The following is a 26,415-nucleotide window of genomic DNA, read 5'->3' on the forward strand; positions in this document are numbered from 1 at the left end:
ATTATAAGTGTATACTAGGACACAGCTCAGAACCATTTCCTTATCATTGTTATGTTTGACATTCCCTCATATATTTACATATATTACAGGGTATTCTTCAATCCCCAATTCACTGATTTAGGTATTCTTCAGTCTGCTGACTTTGCTGCCTTCAGTTGCATTTACATTCATCTGCATTTTGTACTAAGACCAATGAAACATCTTGGTTTCCTAAATAATTTCACATTTACAAACTGTACAGCTACATTCTACCTACTTAGGTTTCGTGCTGTTTTTCAGGGATTTTTTTTGTCATTGTCTTGGCTTAATTTCTTATAGTTTGTATCTTCTATGAAGTTAATCAGCTTTTTTCAACGTTTTACGTCTACTACTCTGTAACTGGTTTTCATTTTGTCACCTCACACAGATAATAATACAAGTACAAACAGCACTGAACAAGTGGTCCGCGTAAATGGCTGGCTTATTTGCAAGGACCAAGATGAGATGCTGAACCTGGCCTTCACAGTTGGTTCTTTCCTACTCAGTGCCATCACTCTTCCTTTAGGAATTGTTATGGACAAGTATGGGCCCAGAAAATTACGCCTCCTGGGAAGGTGAGTACAGTAGACAAAATTAAATTATCTGACATAGCTTTTTATTTTGAATGAAGAAATAAAGTTCAAGTACGGTTAACTTCAGTTTCATGACAGTGAAATATCTGACCTATTGCATTTCTGTTAAATTGGATGGGTACTGAGAAAGAAAAAAACCCCAAAAGAATTCCCATTTAACATCTGCTGCTGTATCCTGCATGGCATGCTTGTTCTATATGTACCAAAGTATTTATCATGCAAGGAGGAGGGTTGCTTCATCTGTTTGTTGACCAGACATTTACCTGAAGTGATAATATTGTAACATTAATGTTGAGCGTAAAAATGCTATGGATTGTCACCAGCCTACCTGACATCACTGAGCTGGGAAAAAAAATCAAGCTGCGTAAAAAGTGGAAGAAAACTTTCTATTTTCTTACTTTTTATTATTTTCTTTTTGGCAACTAGTTATTGTCATTTTAGGTAACTAATTGTTTTCCAGTTTATCTGCTGAGTAACTGCACAGTCTGGTCAGTAAAAATTAACACTTTTTTGTTTGTTTTTACACCACTTTCTATATATCACCTGCACCAGATACTAAAACTTCAAATTTGACATTGATATATCAAAACAGGAATTTTCAGAGAAAGTTGAGACAATGTGAAATCTGAGCTGCTGGGAAATTTCAACTAATTACATACTTTTCAAATTCAAAAATAAAATGTGACTGTATCATTTCTTTTACTTTGTCTTGCAGTGCCTGCTTTGCTGTGTCCTGTATGCTGATTGCTTATGGAGCCAGCAACCCAAACTGTAAGTGCAATACAACTTTTACTCCTTTCTTCAGAGAATTGATGGGATCTACATAAATAGTTTCAGTTCTAGAAGATTCTTCTAGCTGTCATTAATGAGGCTAAAAGTTTATATAGGTATAATACTTTATTATTAATATAGTAATGGGAAATAGGGGTTCTTTGGGTGAAAATGATTTGATACAGATACAAGTTATCAACAGAGATTCCCACAAAAATCTGTTGGTAATATCTCTTACAATATTAATTAACATTTGTGGCATGATGTGGTGTTAATAACTGAAGACATATCTGTTTCTGTTGTATTTCCACAGCTCTCTCAGTTCTTATTTTTATTGCTCTTTCTTTAAATGGATTTGGTGGAATGTGCATGACATTTACTTCACTTACGGTAAGTTTTACAAACTTACACTGCTTTCATACATAAATGATTTCTTATTTCCAAACATCAGGACGCTAAATTTACTACTTGGTGTGTAGGTGGAACAGCTTTGGCAGGAATTCTTACTTGCACAGACTCAGAACACACTGTCTTTGTGCTATCAAATCCTGCACCAGCACTTCAACACCTACAAAATCTTTCTGGTGACATCCAAGTTCACTGATGAAAGTTGCTCTCCATATATGTGTTGGGTCAGCCATATCTACAGCTATAGCTGTTATATAGACTTTAGCAGAAAGCTGCTTTTTCATAGATTTCGTGTTGGTTGAAAGAATAACATTCTAAAGATGTTTCATGATAATATCAGAAAGGTTGTGAGAAACTTGCATTTCTGGATTAACCATTGCAAATTAAACGACTGATATATTCAATGGCAACATGAAAACCAGAATTAACTTGAGTCTGGGAGTAATATCACAAGCTGAATTAGAAACTGAAAAGCAGCATCACTTGCAGTATAGCAGGTTTGCTAGTCTTTATGGAGTCAAAAGAGTGATGATGGTATGTAATACACAAATGTAAAAAATACGTCAGCCCTGAGATGATAATGTTCTGTTTTAAAAAATTACTGTATTCTCAGGTGTGAGGAAATGTTGAATTACCTGTTCTTGTCAAAAATGGTTCTAAGGTTCTAATTACTGTTAGGTTGACAAAGAAGGGCAATTTAAGGGATTTTGACAATGGCTGTAGTATCGCCCTGTTTTCTGCAAAAATCTTCAGTATTGTCAATACTGTTGCAGCTCAATCTGCACTTGACAAGAATCTACTCATGAAGTGCGTAGGCTTTTAATGTGGATATTTATGCAATGAAAAGTTCTTAAACTGACTAAGAAGTGGGGATCTACTTTTTGGCTTCAGGGAGGCTGATCCAATTTAAAATCCTTGCACAGTAAAAAATCTAAGCCACGTGCAATAGTAAATGTAAATGGGCATGTCTGATTTAGAAGATGAAGACGAGCAAAATGTATTTCCAGTCTCTCTCAGTAGATGATGACAAAAATAAACACAAATGGAAATGGCTGTAAGTTAACTGCCTCCTGGTGTACAGTACTAAATGCTTAGGTTAATCCATGCTGAAGTTTAGAACAGACAACACATCACCATTTTAAGGTCTAAGAGTTAATCGTTTAATCAGCCATTAAATTATTTAATGTAGGTCAGTACTTGTCTCTGACAGATGTTATATGTCTCCGGCCAGGTTTTTCCAGAAGTTTCTGTTTGATCAGCATCTATTGATTTGTCATTGGAGCAAAAAACGAGTCTCCTGGTCAGTAAAGTGTCATATACTGTCTGTCAGCAGGCGGTTGGTGTGGTTACTGTAAACACAGAAGCCATTTGTATTTACGCCTCATTACCTTACTGGGTTCTCTTTCTACTAAAATGAAGGAGATTTGCTGAGTTAAAATTTTTATAATTATCCGTTAATAGAAATGCTTAGCACAAGGTCAGTTCAGATTATACATTAATTTGAACTGCCTGCCTGTTTAATGTACACCAGGTTTCATTCAGCGTCTGGAAAAGATGTAATAAAAGAGTGGAACAAACTCAAAACCTATCCTAGTGATTACCACCAATGAAAAACGTTCTTCAAAAAACATTTGGAACAAGCATGTATAGTACACAATTTATAATTTATGCAAAAAATAATTACATTGTGAACTTGCACAGTATGCAGATATTCAGGCCGAGTCTCAGTAAAGTAATCATACTGATGAAATTTCATTGATCACATTGAAAATTACATTGATGAAAATATAGCATACATATAGTGATGCATGTAAATCAGGTGACATAGACAGCATATATAGTGGTACATATGAACCAGGTGGCATTCAAATATATGTACTTTCTAGAACCAAATGGAATGATAAATTAACAAATAATTTTTCTACAGATTCATATGACACATGCACAGCTTCTTTTTTTTTAAATAGAGGAGGATTATTTAACTTTAGGACAGGCATCAAGTAAGATTTTATCATCCCCATAGTGGAGATACTGTGTTTCCAATGCTCCACACATAACAACAAGGAGTTAAGATCATGGCCTACAACATTCTAAAATTAAGTGTTTGATAACATTTTTCCAAGTTTTACAAGGATAATCTGTATCAGTGAAAACCACATTATCTGTCACAGGGACAAGTGTCAGCTAAGTCATTTGTGGCATTTTGTTATTGCATATCTCTTCTCTCTACTATAATAAAAAAAATCTTGGGACGAGACGAGATTTTTTAGCTTGGGATGAGATGTGACTTTTTCAGAGAGATACTTTCGTGTTCCGGCAAGACAAGACTTTGTGCCAAGAGATTTAACCATGCCCGGGGCCGGAAATAAAAGACAAAGAGTAGATGACAAAGTAGAATGTTGTAAAGAATTCAAAAACATTGGCGCGATACACATGCAGAGCAGGTTAGAGATAATGAAAGTACTAAAATTTGAAAGTCTCAAAAAAATTATAGTAAAGATTGCATTAGCGCAAACAAATGGAAATTATTACTCGGTGAAATAACGGAACAGCAAAAAGAGGTCAAATATATTGTTTGGATTTAAACTTGAAATCGGAGACTTGTAGATCGTCTAATTTGTGTTGCCATCAGGGAAAACTAGTGTTTCTTCCCAATGAAGAGGCATATGTGAGAGAAATAAAAGATTTGTTGTTTGGTGAAAGTGAAATCCACATACGCAAGCGGCAGAGATGCGAAATGTCTGGCATGTAGCATAGGCCGGGGGGTTGGTGAGCGAAGCAAGCAGGGGGCAAAGTCCCCTAGTGTTTATAAAAAATGCTAAAAAATGTACTAGGAAATTGGAAAAGAGAGTTGCAAATTGGAGAGCCTACCATTCTTGAAATCTAGATAATTTTGAGTTCAGTTTGTTTAAAGTAACTGTGTATTGTAGCATCCACCCATTTTCTGAACCTTTCTTTATCCCATCCTGACAGCATTGAGTTTAAGGCAGAAATCATGGCTTTATGAAGTACAAAATTGCTCCACTGACAGACTGAGGAGATCGTTCCTCCCCCACACTATGCGACTCTTCAGTTCCCCCCCGGTGGGGGGGGGGGGGTATAAACGTTAACACTATACAAGATTATTGTCTATTATACCTGCCTTGCACTCTCCACCTTGCTGTTTTTTTTTTTTTTTATCTTGCACTGCGTTTATATTGCTCTTTAATTAATATTGCTTTTATCAGAATGCTGCTGCTTCTGGAGTATGCGAATTTCCCCTTGGGGATTAATAAAGTATCTATCTATCTATCTATCTATCTATCTATCTATCTATCTATCTATCTATCTATCTATCTATCTATCTATCTATCTATCTATCTATCTATCTATCTATCTATCTATCTATCTATCTGTCTATCTATAACTACAAGGGCGTGCTTGTGCTTGCAGACATACATCTATGGTTTCACTTTATGTAAATCTTCAGTTGCTACATACCTTGGAATGCACCTCTTTAGGATATATAAGGTTACAATCTCAGAAAAAAAACATACATAATGACCAGGCTTGGTATTGAGAGAAGTGAGAGGTTTCAGGCAGCAGAAACAATGCATAATTATTAATATATTTTTACTGTTGCCAAAAATGTAAATAACATATATGTATTTGGCTTATGTATACTTTTGTGTACTTTACTTAATTGATAATATACAGTATGTATAAAGCTTGTACACTGAGTGGCTACTTTATTAAGTAAAACTAGTGTACTGTACTTAATAGCAACTTGACTGCACACTTGAGATAAAAGCAGCCTGAATTTATCAGGGCTTGGACTCAAATGTGGTGTGGTGTAATGGCTAAGGCTTTAGACTTTAAACCCTGAGGTTGGGGTTTCAAATCCTGTTACTGTGTGACCTTGACCAAGTCACTTTACCTGTGTGTGCTCAAACTGAAAAAGAATGAGAAATATAACCAATTGTGTCATCAATGGAGGAACCCTGGCTGAAATATAACATTAGTGGCCATTCAGTAAACTCATCCTTTACTCTGTAAAGCCCCCTGACACAACTTTTCCAGCAATTTTTAGTTGCAGATTTCATTTGCATAAACCATAGCAGATCAGAAGCAGTCATGGCACACTCCCCTGACCACCAGTTGTTTAGCAGACATACAAATGAACTCAATCAAAATGGTGTGCGACTCACCCTGACAAAATCAAACAAGTATGACTCATATGTGTGCAAGAGTTGAGAACCAATGAGCACACTCTGCCAGAAGTACAATACATACAGTGCAGCTACAAGGAGTAAGTAATGTAAGTGTTTTGGACCTTGCAAATAGAAGAGAGGCTTGTCTGTCTGATGTCTTGTATTTTATTTACCATGACAGAATAGAAAAAAGGGCAGATCTCAACAGAATTTGCAATACCTGGGATTCTCTCTGCCAGGAAGCATGTTATTGGCTGTATAGAAAAAGAAGGCAAACTCACAATATTCACTACTTGTCACTAAGCAGAATAATTTGTCATTCCTTATGAAAGTTAGTTGTGTAAACTGACATCTTCATTCAATTAAGTCAGCAGCTGCATTTGTCAAGATTACTATCCCCTCTGACTAGAAGTTGTGTAATGTGTCACTGGCTTAAGAGTATGACAATATTTTGGTGCTAAATTAAATTGGGGAGCCAAAAATAGCTGGGTGGCATTAGCTAGTCCTATGAAAAAGAGTTTCTGAGACCAAAGTGGTCATAAGGCTAAAGACTTAACAGACAAAACTGGACAATAGTGTCACTCAGAATGTGAAAATCGATGAAGTAACAAAACATAATAAACTATTCAGGAAACAAAGAGATCATTTATTTTTCTGTAACTCTGAGTTAGAATATTAGTATTAATCAGTGCGAGCGTATGACCCGCACTTACTGGGTATTCCTCGTTCGTGGGGAACAATTGCAAGCCCCGGTCCCCATTACGAATGGGGTTCAACGGCTTACCCACACCTGTCGGCGCCGGGTAGACACAAGTTGATCCATTCAGTGTAGCGTGTGTGCAGTACCGGACATCCAAGGGCATCACATACCTGCTAATGCTCAATCTCACGTGGCTGAAAGCCACTTGTCCCTCTAAGAAGTTGGACGCCGACCGCTTGACGATCGCGTAACTATTTAGCAGTAGGGAGTCTCATTCGTTTTCGGAATTAACCAGACTAATCGCTCCACCAACTAAGTACGGTCATGCAACACCACGCACAGAATCGAGAAAGAGCTATCAATCTGTCAATCCTTTCCATGTCCGGGCAGGGTGAGGTTTCCCGTGTTGAGTCAAATTAAGCAAAATTTGTGTGTGGTGAGTTGTTGCGTCCAAGCACATGAGCAGGCACTGTGAATGCCTTGAGAGCTTGTGTGGACGCGTGCCGGGGAATAATGAGTATCTATATATCTTCTTAGATATAGACAGCGTCTGATAGTTGTGATGGTTTTACACTCCAGTACATTGCGGTGAATGCTGGTAACAGTCAGGCGGGCGGGCAGGCAGGCATTCTCGTCCCATGCTCTTAGAGTTTATGGGTGTGTTTCTCTATCGGTTCGAGTTGATGGGCGGTGCTGTGTCATTTGTATCCCATGGTCGGACAACTTGGTTGATTATATATGGAAATGCAGCTGAAACCAAAAAGAATAATGAAAAGTCAATGTGGCTCAGTGGTGCATGTGTACTGTAGCAGAGACGAAAGCGAGTTGGTGAGTTGTTGCGTCCGGGCACATGAGCAGGCACTGTGAATGCCTTGAGAGCGTGGGTGGACGCGTGCTCGAGTTGGTGGGCGTGAATTGGTGGGCTGGGCTTTGTGAGTTGACTGACATGGCTGTTTTTTGCATATCCCATGGTTGTCTTCCGGCAGTGTGAATGCCTCGAGAGACAGGGCGTCCTTGCTTGGTGAGTTGTTGCAGTTTGTGAGTTAAAAGCTGCGATTGTTTCACACGTTTGGTGAGTTGTTGCAGTGTGTGAGTTAAAAGCTGTGATGGTTTTACATGCTGGTAACAGTCAGGCGGGCGGGCAGGCATTCTCGTCCCATGGTCTTAGAGTTGGTGGGCGTGGCTCTGTAAGTTGTCGGCAAATCCCATCGTCTTAATGTTGGCGGGCGTGGCTATATCGTGCATATCCCATGTTTTACACGCTGCATACAGCGATTCACATCCATGATAAACATGCCTCTTCTTGGATGGTCCTGCCGCGTCCACCCTCGTTCTCGAAGCGTACACATCGCCTGGTCATGCACCTGCTCGCAAGAGCAACTCACAGAGACCCACCCACCAACTCTAAGACCATGGCTTGTAAAACAGTTTGCGATGGTGGACGCAGTCGTGCGTCGTAACCGAAAAGAATAATGAAAAGTCAACATGGCTCAGAGGTGCATGTGGACTGTAGCAGAGACAAACGCGAATGACGCCGTGTTTTGTGAGTTGCTGTGTCCGAGTTGGTGGGCGTGACTCTGCGAGTTTTCGTCGTATCCGATGGTCTTAGAGTTGGTGGGCGTGGCTCCGTCCTGCGTGCTTCCATGGGTGTCTTGCTTACGCAGGCGGCGGCTTAGTGAATTATATATATAGATGTGTAATTCAGTTCAGAACTTGTGTGTGTGTGTGTGTGTGTGTGTGTTATGGGGGGGTAAGGGGGATTTAAGTAGCATTGAATGCAAGCCAGAAACCAGCCTCAGACAAAATGGTAGAATATTTAATAAATATATTACATTAAATATACAGTAAAGTTAAAAAACATCAGTTTTTTGTGTGTGGTAATAGATTATTAGAATATTTTTAAAGTAATAGGTTGCTTCATTTAGAGGCTTACAAAATGTATTAAGTGGATTGCATTCATTTTTATGTTTACTAAAAGAAAGTTTCAGCAGTCTGTTTATCAAATTGTTCAGAAGACATATTTTAGGAATGAGTCCTGTGTGTCTTACTGTTTGAAAGATGGTATGTAACTTCCCCTTTGTTTATTTCTCAAAATGTAAGGCTGACTTTTAAGGTATAAAATGTGCAGTCATCAGGTCAGTTAGGGACGCCTGCTTCTGCCTGTAGCTGGACTCTTAAGAAACTTGACGCCTGATATCGGGATCAGCCAAGGCGCTACTGGCCCTCCCTCACGTTTGTTTTCCATGGCTGCTTGATAGCGAGGCGACACTTCTGTCTTTTCTCTTGTCTGAAGTGCAGCTGCCATGGGATTGCAGCCAGTTCTGAAATATTTTAGGTGCAGCCATCACTCTGAAAATCTGTTTTTAGTCAGTCTGAGTGGCAGAAATTTTCAAGGAGGCTAAGTGCTTTCTGAGGTTCAGATCTCAGTGTGCAGCAAGCACAGAAGGAAGAGGAATTTGTTTACTCTCCTTCTTGTACTGCTGTGTATCTGCTGCCATTCTAGATTTATTCTTTGATGGTTAGTCTTATTTAAGGGTCACTTTACTGACTAAACAGAATTGTCAAATATATTTTGCTGTCAAGGTTAATACAAAGGCTTTGAAGCTTTGGCTTGATTTTCAGAAAGCTTAAGACATGTTGTCTGTTATTCAGCTGTAAATAAAATGAAAATCATTATTTTATAAGAAGTGATTTTTATTTAGAAATTGCATGTAGCAGATCTTGTAAATAATTAAACAACTACCAATAATGTAGTGTAATGATAACAGACTGAAGAACTGTGGATATGTTGTCAAGCCCTCGAACATACTGTAACAAATTTTGTAATTCACTTTAGGTAAAAACATTTGCTAAATCAAAAATAACAACAATGCTAATAATAATAATTTCATGCACTCTGTACACATGTCAATAATGACCCTGTAAACCTATATAATCCTACAGCAATGTGAATTTTTCCATTCTAAAAATAATAAATGTAAAAGAAAAAGATAATTCCACACACAAATTGTGAAAAGAGATAATGCACTCTGGGAAATTAAACCCTTGAATTATGAAAAAAAAATCCAATGCTGTAGAAATTTTGAAAAAACACTATCTTAATGGTATTTACTAACTTGTTTGAACAAGTCAAGGTCCCTGAGTCTGCAGCTTCAAATCAGTGCATAGCTGAGACACATCAGCATCTATAGATGTTCCTCAAGATTTGTAGAGTGTGCAATAAAGCCCATAACAACACACTGAAAAGGTCTGTTTAAATTCACCAAGAAGAAAAACAACATCCACATAAAACCAACAGCTGACGTTGCCTTCTTCTCCTGTCCCCTTCCCCCAACAGAAAAACAACATGTGATCAGCTTTTTGTTACTCAAGATCCTCCAGCTGTTTGTGTGCCTGGAGGGGAGAACTGAGCACACCAGTCAAGTATTACTCAACATAGTTATTTAGGAGGCAGTGTCCTTAGCTCTTATTAAAAGGTATTGACAGTGTTTATGTTTAAAGTTCAGAGTCACCCCTTCTTAAAGGACAAAGACATTCACACACACATATGTGTTTAGGCCAAAATGTGTTTCACGGACAAAAACTATATTTCAGTATTTTGTTAAAAAAAAAAGAAGCAAAGAACAGTCACTTGAAAACTGGCATATTTGGAGAGGCACAGGATTACAGTTTGCACAATCTGGAACAATCAGTAGACATACATAAACAGTATGTAAATTCACCCACATACTGTACACATTTATACGTGTATGTTTAATTTAATCCTTGTCACTTATTTATTAATACTTTATGATGTGTGTGTATATACAAGTTTTTGATTAATATCCAGTAATAAGGTGTGTATGCCTGCACATTTGTCATTTATCCTTTCACACTGCTGCTCTGAACAATACAATACAATACAATTTATTTTTGTATAGCTCGAAATCGCACAAGAAGTGCCACAATGGGCTTTAACAGGCCCTGCCTCTTGACAGTCCCCCAGCCTTGACTCACTAAGAAGAAAAGGAAAAACTCCCAAAAAAACCCTTGTAGGAAAAAAATGGAAGAAACCTTGGGAAAGGCGGTTTAAACCAATCCATGATCTTTTATAGGTCACAATGTGCCATCAAGGGTGTTTTTTAGCATTTCCAAACTATTGGCTTTGATTTTTTTGTATTTGTAGAGGAAGTAAACAACAAACTGTTTCAGAGCACTACATCAGTAGAGAGCAAACTGCGTGATTGTCTAAAAACACACAACCCTACAACTGCCAAAACATTTTTTTCATTTGACTTTGGCATTGTGCCTTAATGTGCTAAATGTTGGAATATGTTTTTATTTTTTGTAATTACAGCTCATCATCTCAAACCACCATCAAGACAAATGGTTTGTTGTCAGTCAACAGTAGTTGGGTAGCTTAACTTATTGTACTTTGTGAAAGAGTCTTTTGCAACTGAAAACATGCTTTTAACTAGGAATATTCGTGACACACATGGATTTTGTCTTACTCAGTCTAGATGATCTGAAACTGACTTCTTTTCTAGTTTCAGCTGTTGCAGGCCCATATAAGATGCTTTCTCCTTAAAAAAGTGTTTTTAATTTTGACCATCATCTAGCACAATATTTATTTTTTTTGTCAGTCACAAAATGTCCTTGCCTTACAATCTTTTAAACTTGCTTCATCTCATTTTTGAATCCATTTACATTGATCTTACTATAATATTGTGAAAGATTGTCTAGAGTTTTCTGTACAATGTGCTGTTCATAATTAGAAAATGTTTCCTTTATTTATATATGGTTGAATAGTTTAAGAGAAAATAAAACAATTTTAAGAATTGAAAACAGGGTAATTTTTCTTCAGAAAAATAAGTAATACAGATTAATAGAGAATATTACTTGACATTACAGACATTCACCACAAAACCAAGTTAAAGGAAAGTGCATTCATAAGTAAAATTTTAACATGGTTTTTAGAGTAATGTAGTTGTCACAGAGGCCGAAATGATTAAAAAAGAAACACTTTGATCAGATGTAAGGACAACTTAACGTAGCTTGTTTTGTTAGCTAATACCTAACAAAACAAGCTTAAGGAACTAAATAGTCTCCTCTTGTTTACAGAATTTATTATGTTCTTATGTAAACGCTCACCATAATCACCACATCCACTCACTATTGTCCTAATCCTTCACCACTGGTGGAACACACCCCAAAAATTAGCAATAATACAGCAGTCACCAGTCTTACCTACTGTATGTGTTAACTTGAGGTAGCAATCCAGAGGAGTACCTAAAACTTGAACTGCAAAGGTCATCTAAAGAAATACTATTGACAATATCTAAGGAAAACAAATGTCACAGAGAAATGTTTCTTTTTTTCCATTTCATATTACATTGTATTGTTCATTCAGGGATTGCTCATTATTCATATGAGGTTTAGTCTAGTGGCTAAGGCATGGATGTTTAAACATAAAACGTGGCCAGTTTCATTCTCACTTCTCTCTGACAGTGTGACCCTAATCAACTTATTATTTTGGCTGTCTGCTACTTGTAAAAAAAAATGTAATTTTACTGTATCTTTTGTGGCCTCCATTGGACACACCAGCTCTCCAAACCCAACACAGACAGACAGTAGGCACAAGTCCAACAACACACACAGCTTTATTTTGATATGGAAAACGCTTTCCATTCGTCTCCCAACAATGCACAGTATAATAAAGCACTAACCACAAATAAAGCAGCACACAGCACTTTGCCTTCTTTTCTTTCTCTTCCTCTTTCTGGATCCTTCCGCCTCCACTCGTCATTGTCATCATCATCGTTGTTGTTGTTGTTGTCCTCCTCCTCTTGACTCTGGTTCTCCAAATGGAAGGCAGGTGGCTCCTTTTATGCTGCACCTAAGAGTACTCCAGGTGGCTTGTTAGTGAGGTCCAGAAGAACTCCTAGGTGTGGCAGAAGCTTGACAGAGTAGGGCTCTGCAGCTCCCCCAGTGACCTCCAGAGAACCCAACATGGCTTCGCCAAACTCCATCTCCCATGGAGCTCTACTGAAATCCCAGGTACTGCTGCAACCCAGGGGGCTGCCATCTAGTGCTCTAGGGGAGGCAGTGACCTGTGCATATCTGCTCCCCCGGTCCTTCCTTTAAGAAGGTATCCCGGCCAGGTAAGGGCTCCATCACACTCTGTACCAGTAAAGTACACTAAGATGGCATTTACTATAGAAAAGTGCTATATAAGATTAAATGTTTGTTTTTGTTGGTAGTCTTTTTGGAAACAGTGTCTAGCCTCAGGCTGAAATTTTAAATTTCATAAAGATATAGGGTGAAACAAGTTCTAAATAACATAATGCTTTATTTATGTGAATTTGAAAACATTAAAATATATATAAAAAGGTAACAACATCTTCACTTGCCACCCAGAATTTATTCTTAATCACTATCATTACTGACAGTTAATACATTTCAGGGGTAGTGTTGTATATGACAATGTATGATTTCATTTTGGACTGCTTGTTCCAGGCGTAGAAGAAGCATTCTATTCCCAGCACTGCAGTGTAACACTGTTAGTGCAGTTTTTATAAGCTGTTTGTATCTTCTCATTTAATTGAACACTAGCTGTGCTATGAGTTGAAATTTAAGTAATCAACGTAGACTTCATGTTTTTTATTTGATACACAAGTTGTCCATTTGGTCTGATATCATAATAAGCACCTGATTCCTTTCATTTGAGGCAGCTTTTTCCTCTTTCCTCTTCCTGATGTAGTGACAGTAACCTAGTCATATTGGGGCTTTGGTTTCCCGACATGCACATCAATTTATTATTATTTACATTCATATATTCCCCACTAAGCAAAGTTATTAGTCATTAGCATTAGAGCAATAAACCTTATTCACTATGCCCCAAATGGGTTGAAGAAAACTGCTACCATGCTGCTGTTGCCACCATAAAATGCTGGATGACAGAATGGGCCGATAAGACCCAGTTTTCTTATTTTTATACCCTTATTTAGATTTTTTATCTTTTCTTTACCCTTCTTCTACATGTTTGGTGTATTGTAAATTTTTTCCTCCAAGCACTAGCAACCAGGCAGATACACAGACACTTGTCCTTTTATTAAGGTGGATAATATCTGCTGAGGCAGTAGAAACTCTGTAACTGATTATTTCACAACTTAACAAAAGAAGACTGGAAATAGAGAGAATGCAGAAAGATATTTAAAGCAAAGCTATACAGAGGTATTACATGACAAACCCTTTCAAATACCTTCAGGTGTTCTGCAAAATTATAAAAAGGTGACAGTTCCATTATTAAGGGATCTATTTTCATTCTATTGGAAGCAATGAGAAGTCAAGCAAAACGACACCCTTTATTGGCTAACTAAAAAGATTACAATATGCAAGCTTTCAAGGCAACTCAGTCCCCTTCTGCAGAAGAAGAAGGGGCTTGAGCTGCTTCGAAAGCTTGCATATTTAATCTAGTTAGCCAGTAAAAGGTGTATTTTTGCTTGACTTCTCATTACATCCATAATGACTAACAACGGTACAACACCCTACTACTATGCTCCGTTGGAAAATTATGAAAAAATTAACAAGAGTGCCTTGGTTTGTTTATTTGTCATGAATCACACTGAAGGCTTACACATATCAGTTTATGAAATCTTTTTTCTTTAATAATAATAAATTAACCGTCCGCCTTGTTTCATTTTCCTTGTGCAGCTCCCTCTCTTTATCATGGTAGTGATCAGCTGCCATGGCTTCTGTTAGCTCTGTTGACAGCTGTATGCACAGAACATCCTGTACTTTCACTGTGAAAGTTGGCGGCAATCAGATCTTTTACTTTGATGAGCCAGCTTCAAATGAAAAGAGGAGGCATGGGTTACGAGAGAAGCTAGAGAAACATCTCCGATGATCCTACCCTTGGAGTGAGAAATGACCTGCTGCAGGGTTTTTCCAATGTTTGGAGAAATCAGGAAAAAACAGTAAACTTGAAAGTCTATTATTTAGCTTTTGTTACTGTTTGTGAAATAGACCCTGAGCCATAGGAAAGAAATCTAAATTTGCTTTTTCTATTTTTTTGGGGTTGGACTCTGAGTACTGTTCTAAATTGAACAAAGAGACCCCTAACTGCCGGTCACAAACTGGCACGTCTATTACAAGGTTAGTTCACACAAAGGCAGCTAGTAAGTGAAGACACGGACCTCACTGCCAATTTTGAAATTTAGTGAAGGACCCTTCTCACAATTTTTATTGTCCCTATGGGCATCCCAATTAAACACCAATAAGCATCTAATTTTAATGGATATTGGACTGTAATTTCTTTAGTAAGGAAATAAAATACGTTTTTTGGTTAAAGGGATATATTTCAATATCTGATATTCGATGAAGTATAGAATCATGAGAGCAAGTCTTTGGCAAAATCAGGATACTAGTGTTCGTTCTTAAGTAAAAAGTGAATGAGTAAGGGAAACTCTGAGAGAGCCCTTTCGTTCTCTAAATTGTTTCCTAAAATGCATTCTATTTTGTTTGTTTAATGATATTAAAATAATTTCAAAAAGTTTGTCATTGGACATAGCAAAGTTAAATCTGCTTGAAAGAAAGACAACTGGGAATGGTAGGCTGATGAAGTTGGGAGGAGTGTCACAACAATTGTATTTCCTTACCTTGACATTATTATATTTTAATTTATATTTGTATATTTATATTGCATGTATAGTTCTGGATCTTGTACTTACTACTGTAGTTTGCACTTTGTATATTTCTGTTACACACTATAATTTATGTGTTACTGTAGCAAGTAAATTTCCCCTCAGACATCAATAAAGTGCAATCTTTCTTCCTATCTATCTGTCTGTTTGGTTGCCATTTAACAAATGCCATCAGCTTTCATTCACATGCTGCTGTGTGACAAGGTTGAGTGACATGTTTTTTTCTGATAAATTTAATATATATTTTTTTCTCCAGCTTCCAAACATGTTTGGTGATCTGCGCTCTACCTTCATTGCCCTGATGATTGGCTCTTATGCGTCATCTGCTGTCACATTTCCAGGGATTAAGGTACAGCCAATCCTACAATTATTTTAATATTTTTTAAATACTTACATTTTTAGATTAAAATTTATCTTGATTATACTTTATATTCAATATTTACAGATTGCGTCCTCTCTCTCTATATTTCCTATTGTATTTTTTATGTCCTCAATGCTTTTCACCTGATAGTTATTCAGTGTTTTTGGTAAAGTTAGATGTGACAGTGGATGGCTTTTATTCCTTAATATACAAAGTCTACAAATTATGAGGTCAAGCATAATTAGATTGCTTGTCCGTCTGGCTCTGCCTTTACCTGTTAACTCTGTGCAGACAAACATCTTCCTTCTATAAATAACCCTTTTTCTTTAAAGAACTCTTAGTAGCTAATGCTGTTATTAAAACCTCCGACTAAAACTCACATGACTAATCTGATGTTACCTCTTTTATGCATCTCTGCTGTGGGTTACAGAGGCTCACAAAGCAGAACTCACTTAAAAATGTGTTTATTTGTACAAGTTGCAAGAGTTAAATATGCAATCCAGAAACTTAAAATTTAAGGCTATTATTGGCCTGTCATTTGGATGAAACTTTGTGATTGGGCAAAACAAGAACTATAGTCAAGAAAGTGCTATAATCTAAACGAGTCATTATCTTGAGTTAGTGAATATCAAAAAGAAATCTATCTTTATCTATGTGTTAGTTGTGCTATTAAGATTTCCCATTTCTGAATTTTTTGCTTTGATTACTCTTACTACAATTTATGGGTTTTGATTTGGGTATTGAAGTTCAATAGGACAGATATTTGGTTTTGACGTACTGCTCATTTACGTTTCCTCTACTTGTCACCCCTTTAAACCTGGTAGCCTTTCCTGTGCAAGGCTAACACCTGTAGTTTCCAGCAACCTCTTAAGGAAAGATGGAAACAAGCTAACCCCAATTCACTTCCATTAACTCATTTCCATTTCAACCAATTCCAACACCCTATCTCCAGTTGTTCTTTTACCTGTTCTCTGCCTCAGAACTATAAATGTATTTTTACTTCTCAGCAACTCTCAACAGATAGATAGATTAAGTCATCATATGAAATACCAAGTTCTTTTATTACACAAGATGTTACGAAAAGTCAATGGAAACTTTTAATGCAGTATACCATCAATATACAAGGAATGTAATCACTAATGTAACAGATGTCATCTCTAGGTCATCTATGACTTGGGTGTCACCTTTATCACTATTCTACTGGTATGGGCAGGCTGTGCTGGACTTGTCTTCCTCAATTGCTTCCTTAATTGGCCACTGGAGCCTTTCCCTGGGCCAGAAGATATGGACTACACGTAAGTCACAGCAGTACTATGCACAAACATGCATACGTATACTCTATCTCTGTAAATTTAATGACAAAAATAAACATTTCTTGTATCAGTTTTAGTTTTTGTGGGATTTCTGTGAAATGTTACCATGCAAAATATGCTTCCTTTGCATTCCCGTACAACACTTCTTTCTTTATAACTTTCAGAAAGATGTAATAGCCTGTAATTTATACTTTATTGACTTGTGGGTGAGTGGCAGAATTATTTAGTGCTGCTGTCTTACAGTTCCAGAGTTCAATGGTGTTAGGTGTTTACATATGTTACTTGTATCTGCATAGATTTTTCCACTGAGTACTCCAGTTATTCTGCCACATCCCAGATCTGTACGTATCGGCAAGTCTAAAGAGGATTTTTCCAGTGTGAGTGAATGTGTGCCTAGTACTGCCAGAAAAGTGAACTGCTACATGTGAGCCTAAACTAGACAAATGGGTTAGAAATGAGTAGAAAGATGAATGGGATGATGATGCAGCAGTTAGAATAAATTCTTCTAAGAGTTGTAGTTTTATACAGTAACAAAGTACTGCCATTGCTTTTCATCTGTTTAAATCTCAAACTCAAACTGATATACTAATTGTTTAGTTTTTACTCAGAATATTTCAATTTGAAGGTAGCATTCGTAGTTGTATTCCGATACAAAATGGTAATGTTACTGTGTGTCTGAATTTAATGAGCTACAATGCTACATATAATCCACAGATAACTAGAAGCCCAGAAAGAATTACCAGTGCATGTTTGCTTAAATTGAATACATATTGTCATAAAGCATATAACATTTTTTTCTTATAGCAATAGAGTTGTCTTATTAGTAAATGAGACTTGATATCCTTGCAAATTCCTTTTTATCTTCTATTCACTTAGAACAAGATCTAATACATCAGCATTTTTCTATTACTGATCCTGGTGACCTGGGGCCTCATGCATAACGCTGTGCGTAGAATTCGCACTATAACATGACGTAAGCACAAAAGCCGAAATGTGCTTACGCACAGAAAAATCCAGATGCAGGAATCTGTGCGTTCGCCCACTTCCGCGCTCTTCTGCTACATAAATCCCGCTCAGCGTGGAAATAAACGAACGTGCACGCGCTTGCTGTCCCGCCCAACTCCTCCCAGAATTACGCCTCTTTGAATATGCAAATTAATATAAATAGCCCTTAAGCCCAGTGTTCTGTGAAAAGGCAATGGTAAAAGTACGAGGAAAAATAGAAGAATTTCAGCGAATACCAAATGGAGGCAAAGAAAAACGTACTATTTGTTGGTTTAAACAGTTATATAAGCAAAAAAAGGAAGTTGATCGAGTGACATAGCATGTCGGAGAAACTCGAAAGCTCAAGTTCACAAAGTCGCACAGTGCCGAAATAAAAAAGTTGTTACATATCAAAGTCGCCGTGAAAAGGCGACTCGTAGCCCACCGTCTGAGTGTCATATGAAAGCTTATTAGGGTACAGTGAAAAAAAAGGCACACAGTGTGAAAAAAGCACGAAATGTCAACTTTAATCTCGAAATTTCCACTTTAGTCACGTAGTTTATTTTGTCATTAAAGTAGAACATCATAAACTTCATCTTAAAATCGTTAAATTTACTAGTTTCTCAAATCCCAACGTAACAAAGTAGCACATTAAATGTTTTGTTGTGTATTTGATCTTATATGTGCTCTATGTGCCTGAATCACTACGTGCTCTTCCTCCGTCAGGACACAGAATCCATTAAGTTCGTAATATTACAGCTCTCTGAATAATTAAAATACTGAGAAGTATACGTGATATCATTTTCATGATGATACAAGTTAAAGCATGTTATTAAACATGGGAACACGGTGGCGCAGTGATTGTTCATGTCTTACAGCAAGATGCTTGCTGCGCCATGCGTGACCTTCAATGAAATGAAGTTAAAGCATGTTATTAAACATGGGAACACGGTGGCGCAGTGATTGTTCATGTCTTACAGCAAGATGCTTGCTGCGCCATGCGTGACCTTCAATGAAATGCTTTATTACAGAAGTTCTGTCTTTTTCAAACGTACTAACCCCCAATTCCTGTCCATACTTTTCTTTCTCCAAATACCCAATCGCCACACAATCAGCTCTGTAATAGACGTTAAGCCATCTGTAAGCTTAGAACGCCAATTCTTCAAAACTTTTAAGGAACATCGAAATTTCTTCGTAATGTTTAATTATTCTATCCATCTATCCTTCCAGTGTTGTGCCAGCCACAGCATGAATACAGCGTGAGGCAGGAACAATCCGTGAACGAAGCTCAAGCTCACTAGCGCTGTGGCACCGTGTAGTTAAAGTTAAAGTTTTATCTGTATAATATAATCAACATATTTTGCTGCATTTCATCTTAAAAATGATATCGTCATCATATGTAAATATGCGCTTTATAAAGTGGCTCAGGTTGTGCAATATTATAACTGTATCATAAGTACAATTACCTCACGGTAACTTGCAAGTACAAACAGTTCTACAAGGAGCACTTGATGGACTGATTGAGTGCGTGTATAGTTCTTGGGATGAAACTGTTTGTGAACCGCGAGGTCCGAACAGGAAAGGCTGTGAAGCGTTGGTCGGATGAGAGTAGTTCAAATAGCGAATGGCTAAGGCAGCAAGTGCTTGATGCTGTATACCGATAATTATCTTTCCAATCTCTGTAGATCTGTGATTCACACTCAGATACAGTGATATAAATACTCTGAGTGGTGCAGTGAGAATAATATGGGAAAAGATGATCCGCTGTGGCAACCCCTAACAGGACCAGCTGAAAGAAGAAAACGAAGGTGCAGTGAGAGTAACAACGCTAAAGCAGTTATGGTATTTAGAATAGTTTGACCATTCTGTGGACCATTATATTGTTACAGGTTAATTACAATCAGATGCATTAAATTTATGAACGATATGCGGTTAATTTCAGTGTATCTGATAAAGCCGCCGTCGTGGATGTGGATCTAAGAAAGGGTAACCACACAGGAACAGTAGTACTGCTTTGACGCTGGGTGCCGCCAGTCTGCAAAACTGAGCGGAGAACTTGCGTACGACAGGGTATGAGGTACCATGGAAAAGTGCGTGACTTTACGCCAAGTGTAGGTTTTATACATCGCAATTTGAACGTGGAAACATTCTTACGCAACATTTTTGTGCATACACACCGTTTATACATGAGGCCCCTGGGCTGTTAGTTTTCATTACCACAGAGTATAATAACTAATTAATGAAATGAATTTGTGTTTGAGAAGAAAAGATGCTTGAAATTCTTGTCTATACTGACAGATATAGCAGGAACCTATGTTTTTTTTTGAAAAAACTACATGCTGTACCTGTAAAGATTTCTTCAGTTTTATGTACAAAAATAATTACCTCATATTTTCATTTTAAATGACCAGAACAATTCTGACATGAAATATCTGCTTAGCCTTAATGCTATTTTAATTTATGCATTAATTAGCTCTACAATAATATGGTTGCAAAGAAAAGGTTCAGACATGGTGAAGTCACTATGGTCACTGTATTATACTGTAGTGTATTTAATGTAATATGTTATATTGTATTTCCACCTGATAGGGTCAAAATTAAATTCAGTTGGTTGGGTTTTGACCACAAAATCACCGGGAAACAGTTCTACAAGCAAGTGACCACGGTAGGCCGAAGACTGAGTGTTGGCAATTCAATGAAGCAGCAACCCAAGGAGCTGGCTGTGCAAGATGGCAACAAGTTATGCTTGTCCACAGTGGATCTTGAAGTCAAGTGTGAACCACAAGCTGAAGGTAAGAAGCACTAATCATGAGGTAAAAAGTACAGGCTTACAAAAACACACCGCTATAAATGATAGCCTCTTTAACAGGCAATAGTTCACAAAGGACATAAAGAACTAGGGAAAAATAAAATGTCAATAAGTTTCTTAGTTTAAATTTGGCAGGGGAAGTTTTAAAAATGATTTAAAGAAAGGCAATTTAATGATTTCTTACCTATAGAAATGTACACTTAAAAACAGATTAAGCCTATTCTGTCCTATTCTTTCTTTCTTTCTGTATGTAGTACTTTATAATTGAAAGCCATATACACGGTGTAATGCATAATGAATAGCTAAAGGTTTTTCATGAAGCATAGGCAATTCTGGTCTTGGATAGTCACATTGGATGTAAATTTTCACTCCAACTGGTCTCTTAATTTGTAGCCAGTCCCTACTGTTAATTGAGCTTCTTATATAATTATAATGCCTGCCCATGTTTTCTGTCTGCAAACTCAAAACATTGTGACATTTGTATGGAACTCCAAAAAAAGCTTACAGTAGTGCTCAGAGGTGTATTTAGTTAATTTATTCTCTTTACTTCAGTTACTTCATTTTGCATCATTTGCTTTTCAAAAATATCGAGTGTGTGTGCCCCCCCCCCCCCCCCCCCACCAACCTGTAGCCAATGAACAATGAGATCTAAGTAATAACATAGCCAAGAGCAGACTTGTACTGTTTGCACTCTTGTGTTCTTCATGGAGGAAATGTTTCAGTAAAATATTTTGAACTATAACTAAGAAAAAAATATTTAAATTAAAAAAATATATTGTTGACTTTATCAGAAAGTAAACTATAAACTGTTTATGTCTAATGTGAAAGAATAAGAGTCAGAACATTTCTTTTAATTAATAATCTGTTCTGCTAGAAGCAAGAAACTTGCAGCTAATGTGTCTCTCCTGGGTCAAAGTTGTCATTGAGAAGTTTTGTACCTAAAATGGTCAAAACAAGAATTAGCAAATTCACATAAAACTTTCCATTAAGCAGAAAAGCAGAAGAAGTTCTCTGAGCTTAAACTTGAAATATTTCCTCTGTTCTTACAGCGACACCCTCTTTCATGCGCAGCATCTTCAGCCCCATATTCCTTCTCAGTCTAATCACCATGTGCGTCACACAGCTCCGCCTCATCTTCTACATGGGTGCCATGAACAACATTCTGGAGTCTCTTGTTGATGGAAACCTTGAAACAGGTAAGCCAAGGAAAGACTTACTTGACTAATCTTTAACTAAGTTTGGAAAATTTCTAGGAAATGGTCTGAGAGCAACTTAGGTTTTATAGCATTGTTGTTTTTGTATTTGGGATATTGTTTCTGAGAGGTTAAGTATAATATTGCCTCGATTCTGCAGATCCTAACCTTAAACTGTTTCTGCTATGGTTTACATTAGTTTAATAAATCACAGTCCAAATATCATTTTATTCACTTATTTGCTGAATCTCTCAAAGTTGGTTATTACCCTAAAATGTGTCTTAGTGTTCTGTAGTGTATATTGAAAACAAGCAGATCTCGGCTTAACTTTTATGTCAAGATTTTGTTTTATCCTGCTTCTTTCATTTACCAAACAGAATTATACATGCATAATTTGTGTTGATTCAAACAAAAGTAAACTTTTCCTTCTAATTTCTCCCTAAACAGAAATTTCACTTTTAAAGGGGACTGCTTGAATGTAGTGTGCATGACAGTGTGGTGTAGTAGTTAAGGTTTTGGACATCAAACCCTAAGGATTGTGGGTTCAAATCCTGGTACTGACACTGTGTGACCATGAGCAAGTCACTGCCTGTGCTCCAATTGGAAAACCAAAAGAAATGTAACCAATTGTATCATAAATGTTGACAGTTGCCTTGGATAAAGACATCAGCTAAATATGTAAATATAGTTGATTAGAACCCAGCCACATATTTTCCAGAATTACATTTTTTCTATAAAATGCCTCAACTTCTAGAACTAGTTTTCTAATGAGCTAGTTGCGAGCTACAGGAAATATGCCTTACATCTGTTGTTTAAGCATTTCAACTGAATGATTTAAAGACTTTGTTTCCTGGTTTTCTTATTATCTCATCTGCACATCCACTGTTTCCTTGAAAATATATTAACAGATTTTCTCCATTGATCAGCACTTTTCTATTCCTCTTGCACATCCAAATCTTTTTTTGGAAAGCATTGAATTTAATGGATGGTTTAAAATAACTGAAGCCTAATTATGCATTCATTCTTTTATTTTCTGGAGTCACTAAACAGGGTAAAAAGAGGTTTGGCAGCATGAGACATTAATCCATCGCAGGGAATTCTGATACACATACTCACACAAACAGTTAAAATAAATAGACATCTTTGAAATCTAATGGGAAAGGTGAAGTGTATAATAATAGTGTGCAAATATCAACATTATTCTGGCACAAAAAAATAGACTATGATAGTAATTTATTATTACAAAGAAGATATGGGAAGGCTTGCTGCACAGATTCAATGAGCATGTGACAAATGACTGTTATCTTGATTCTGAAAACATCTTAAGTTTGGAGAGAATTTTACCTTTCAAGTGAACCTATGTCTTATTCTGTCCTTTATGTAATGTTTCTCTACATCAACAATGTATCTAATCAGCATGAAGAGCCAGTATGCATGCATGCAGCTCTAAATCTTTAAATGTGATCAAACACAATGCCTTTTGGGGAGCAAAATATTTCTTTTATGGAATGTTCTGGGAAGATGGGCATCCCAAAAAAGCAGTTCTTCTATACCTTTCATGTGATTAATGTTCATTAATCTTTCTAATATGTCTTGCTTTCTCTCCCTCTCTCAAATTTATTAACCCTGTGTCTTTGGCTTTATTGCTGCGTCCGTGCTGCTTGTGTTTACAGAGGAAAAGATGAAAATTGGTAAGACTGAAAATATTTAGTCAAATTTAGTCATATAGTATAGTTAGATTAGATATTTGTGCATTATACTAAATTATATACATAGCTGAGTAAATGTTTTAACACACTTTGAGTTTATAATACATCGAGGACTCTGCTTAAATTCAGTACTTACAATTCCAAAAAAGAAAAGTGAATGATATTTAAAAATATATCTGTGCCTGTGTCGCTTTCCTCCCGCAATCCAAAGACATGTGTGTCAGGTGGACTGGTGATGCTAAATTGGCCCCTAATTTTTGTATGTGTTCACCCTGTGATGGGCTGGTTCCCTGTCTATAAATTGTTACTGCCATGCAGTCAAAGCTTGCTGGAATAGGCTCCGGCTTCCCTACAAACCTGCTGTGTATAACTTAGTTAAGAAAATGAATGGATGTCTGGATAATCAAAATATTACAATAACAGTTCAATTACAGTACAGATAAAACAAATTACAAGATCTGTTTTTAACCACGGAATATTCCTATGAAACCAGTAAAGAATACTAACTGTAAATTAATGTGGAAGAGAGTTCATTTGAAATGTGCAGATCTCAATATCAGTGACATGGGATTATCAGTGGGATTATCCTTATTATAATTCCTTTATTTTTGAACTGTTTCAAGAAGCTGGTGCTTCTTTAGACTGGGTACAAAGCAGGAACTAACCCTTAATGGAGTTCTTGTCCATGGCACAAAGCATTCACAACCACACCCATACTGAACTAATTTAGAATATGCAAACTAACAGTGCTAAATAATGTGCCACCATAAGTAATGCAAAAAAGGCTAAAAGATCTTATTGCATCTTCAATAAATGTGTCATTATATACATTTAAAATGATCATATGCCTTTAATATCCAGTTCAATTTTTTACATGAGAAGTTGTTTGAATGACGGTCCATTCATCCAGTTGGACTTTCATTCATAACATGTCAACAGGCTGTAGACTAACAATATCCTACACATGTGTTTTCCTTCCACACATTCAGTTTTTAATTACACTTGAACCCACAGTAGTGCATGAGGGAAAATTACCAAGACAGTCAAGAGTCAGAACAGAAGTAGTTTGAAGTCAAATAACCTTTGACTGAAAAACCAAGAAAGCACCAGAAAGTTTACTTAAATATTAAATATCAAGAAGATAAGAGTATGTGTCATGTGAGAGCATATCCTCAGCTGTTACCAAGAGGATAGAGATGCTGCTAACCAGACTAAAGAGATATGGCCATGAAAGAAAAACAAGGAGACAAACTAGCATTACAGTTTATGGTTATGGGGAGCCAGAGTGAACCCATGCAGTAATGGTAGCAACACAGGACTCATAGACGGGATTATAGGACATTACTGAGCATGCAAACATATTAAGATGTTTGGTGAAAATGAAATCCACAGACGAGAGCAGCAGAGACGCAAAGTGGCTGGTGCACAGCGCAGGCCAGGGGGAGTTGGTGTGCAAAGTGAGCAGGAGGCAAAGCCCCCTAGTGTTTATATAAACAATGTTTTATTCTGTGAAATACAGTGCCAGAAACGAAACATATCATTTGGACTGAGAATACTTTATTATAGATTGTGTACTTGCACAAAAACTCGTTCATTTGTTTTAGCCTTTTGATCAGCAAAGTAATTTGTGCAGTAAGGCATTGGCAAGCAAGTTTAATTAACTTTTGCCCACCGAGGTCTGGGTGGAGTATCAGTTCACTTTTTAAACACAATAATTCAAACCTTATGTCACAATAAAAGAAAGGGCACAAGTAGTTAATTTTTTTATGTGTATTTCATAACACCTTCATGTCATAAACAAAGGAGAGAACCACTGGTGTGCTGCAGGAGGTATGTTGTGTGCCAGACACTGGATTAAGCTGCTCCTCTATGTTCTGACTGCTGGAAAGATCTAAGCAGATAATTAGGACAGATGATCGTTCCAAGATCTGGTCTCCCTTAAGTGACCACAGCAGACCAGGACTGACACATCACACCACTCCATCTGAGAAATCATTTCAGATCTTTTACTAATCTGCTGAAACTACTGGAAGATGCAATTTCCACCTCAATGACAGGATAATTGAGGAACAGGCTTCATGATGCCAGCCTGGGATTACATGTTGCCTGAAGAAGGGACATGAGTTGCCTCGAAAGCTTGCATATTGTAATCTCTTTAGTTAGCCAATAAAAGGTGTCATTTTGCTTGGCTTTTCTCTACATTCATAATGGCTAACACGGTACAACACCCTAGTACTCCAAATATTTAAAATACGTACATATTTAAAAGAAGGAAGGAAGAATTCTTAGAAATCTAAAACCTAAATTCCTGCTTCATGTTGTAAATATTGTGAAATAACAGCTTACTTTAAGGTGTCTAATTAAAAGAAATGGGCTGGGATGAAAACCTGTCGCCGCTGGGGGCCATGAGAACCGAACTTGAGAACCACTGCCATAGAGCACCTTTGGGATCCCATGGGTCAAAATATCAGGAGAAAGATCCCTCTGACAGATAATGGCTGGCATCTTCATCAGGCCCTTCTACTGCACTAGGATAACACTCCATAACTGCAAAATCAGTTATTTATTGGCTGTGTTTGTCTGAGATGTCCAGCAGTGGTGGCCACAAGAAACGGCCATACTGGGTACAGAAGGATTGCAAGACATCTGTTTCTTCTTTCTTTTGTTTTTGTTGTTGTGCTGGTT

General features: G+C 37.1%; 1 protein-coding gene across 2 annotated transcripts in view; it reads left to right on the plus strand.

The window, feature by feature from the left end:
• The window catches only part of slc43a2b (solute carrier family 43 member 2b), a 76,870-nt gene that overhangs the window by 37,547 nt on the left and 12,908 nt on the right, over positions 1-26,415 (plus strand). Inside the window, exons 3-10 of one of the 2 annotated variants that reach the window (XM_051930966.1) lie at positions 407-593; positions 1,327-1,382; positions 1,696-1,772; positions 15,618-15,710; positions 16,884-17,017; positions 20,609-20,811; positions 21,878-22,024; positions 23,695-23,712. In XM_051930966.1, coding sequence (XP_051786926.1) covers positions 407-593; positions 1,327-1,382; positions 1,696-1,772; positions 15,618-15,710; positions 16,884-17,017; positions 20,609-20,811; positions 21,878-22,024; positions 23,695-23,712 — 915 coding nt within the window. The remainder of the gene's footprint in view (positions 1-406; positions 594-1,326; positions 1,383-1,695; positions 1,773-15,617; positions 15,711-16,883; positions 17,018-20,608; positions 20,812-21,877; positions 22,025-23,694; positions 23,713-26,415) is intronic. The other variant, XM_028806714.2, reaches the window with a different exon arrangement.

The sequence above is a fragment of the Erpetoichthys calabaricus genome, chromosome 8 (assembly GCF_900747795.2).
Source record: "Erpetoichthys calabaricus chromosome 8, fErpCal1.3, whole genome shotgun sequence".
Classification (NCBI taxonomy): Eukaryota; Metazoa; Chordata; class Cladistia; order Polypteriformes; family Polypteridae; genus Erpetoichthys; species Erpetoichthys calabaricus.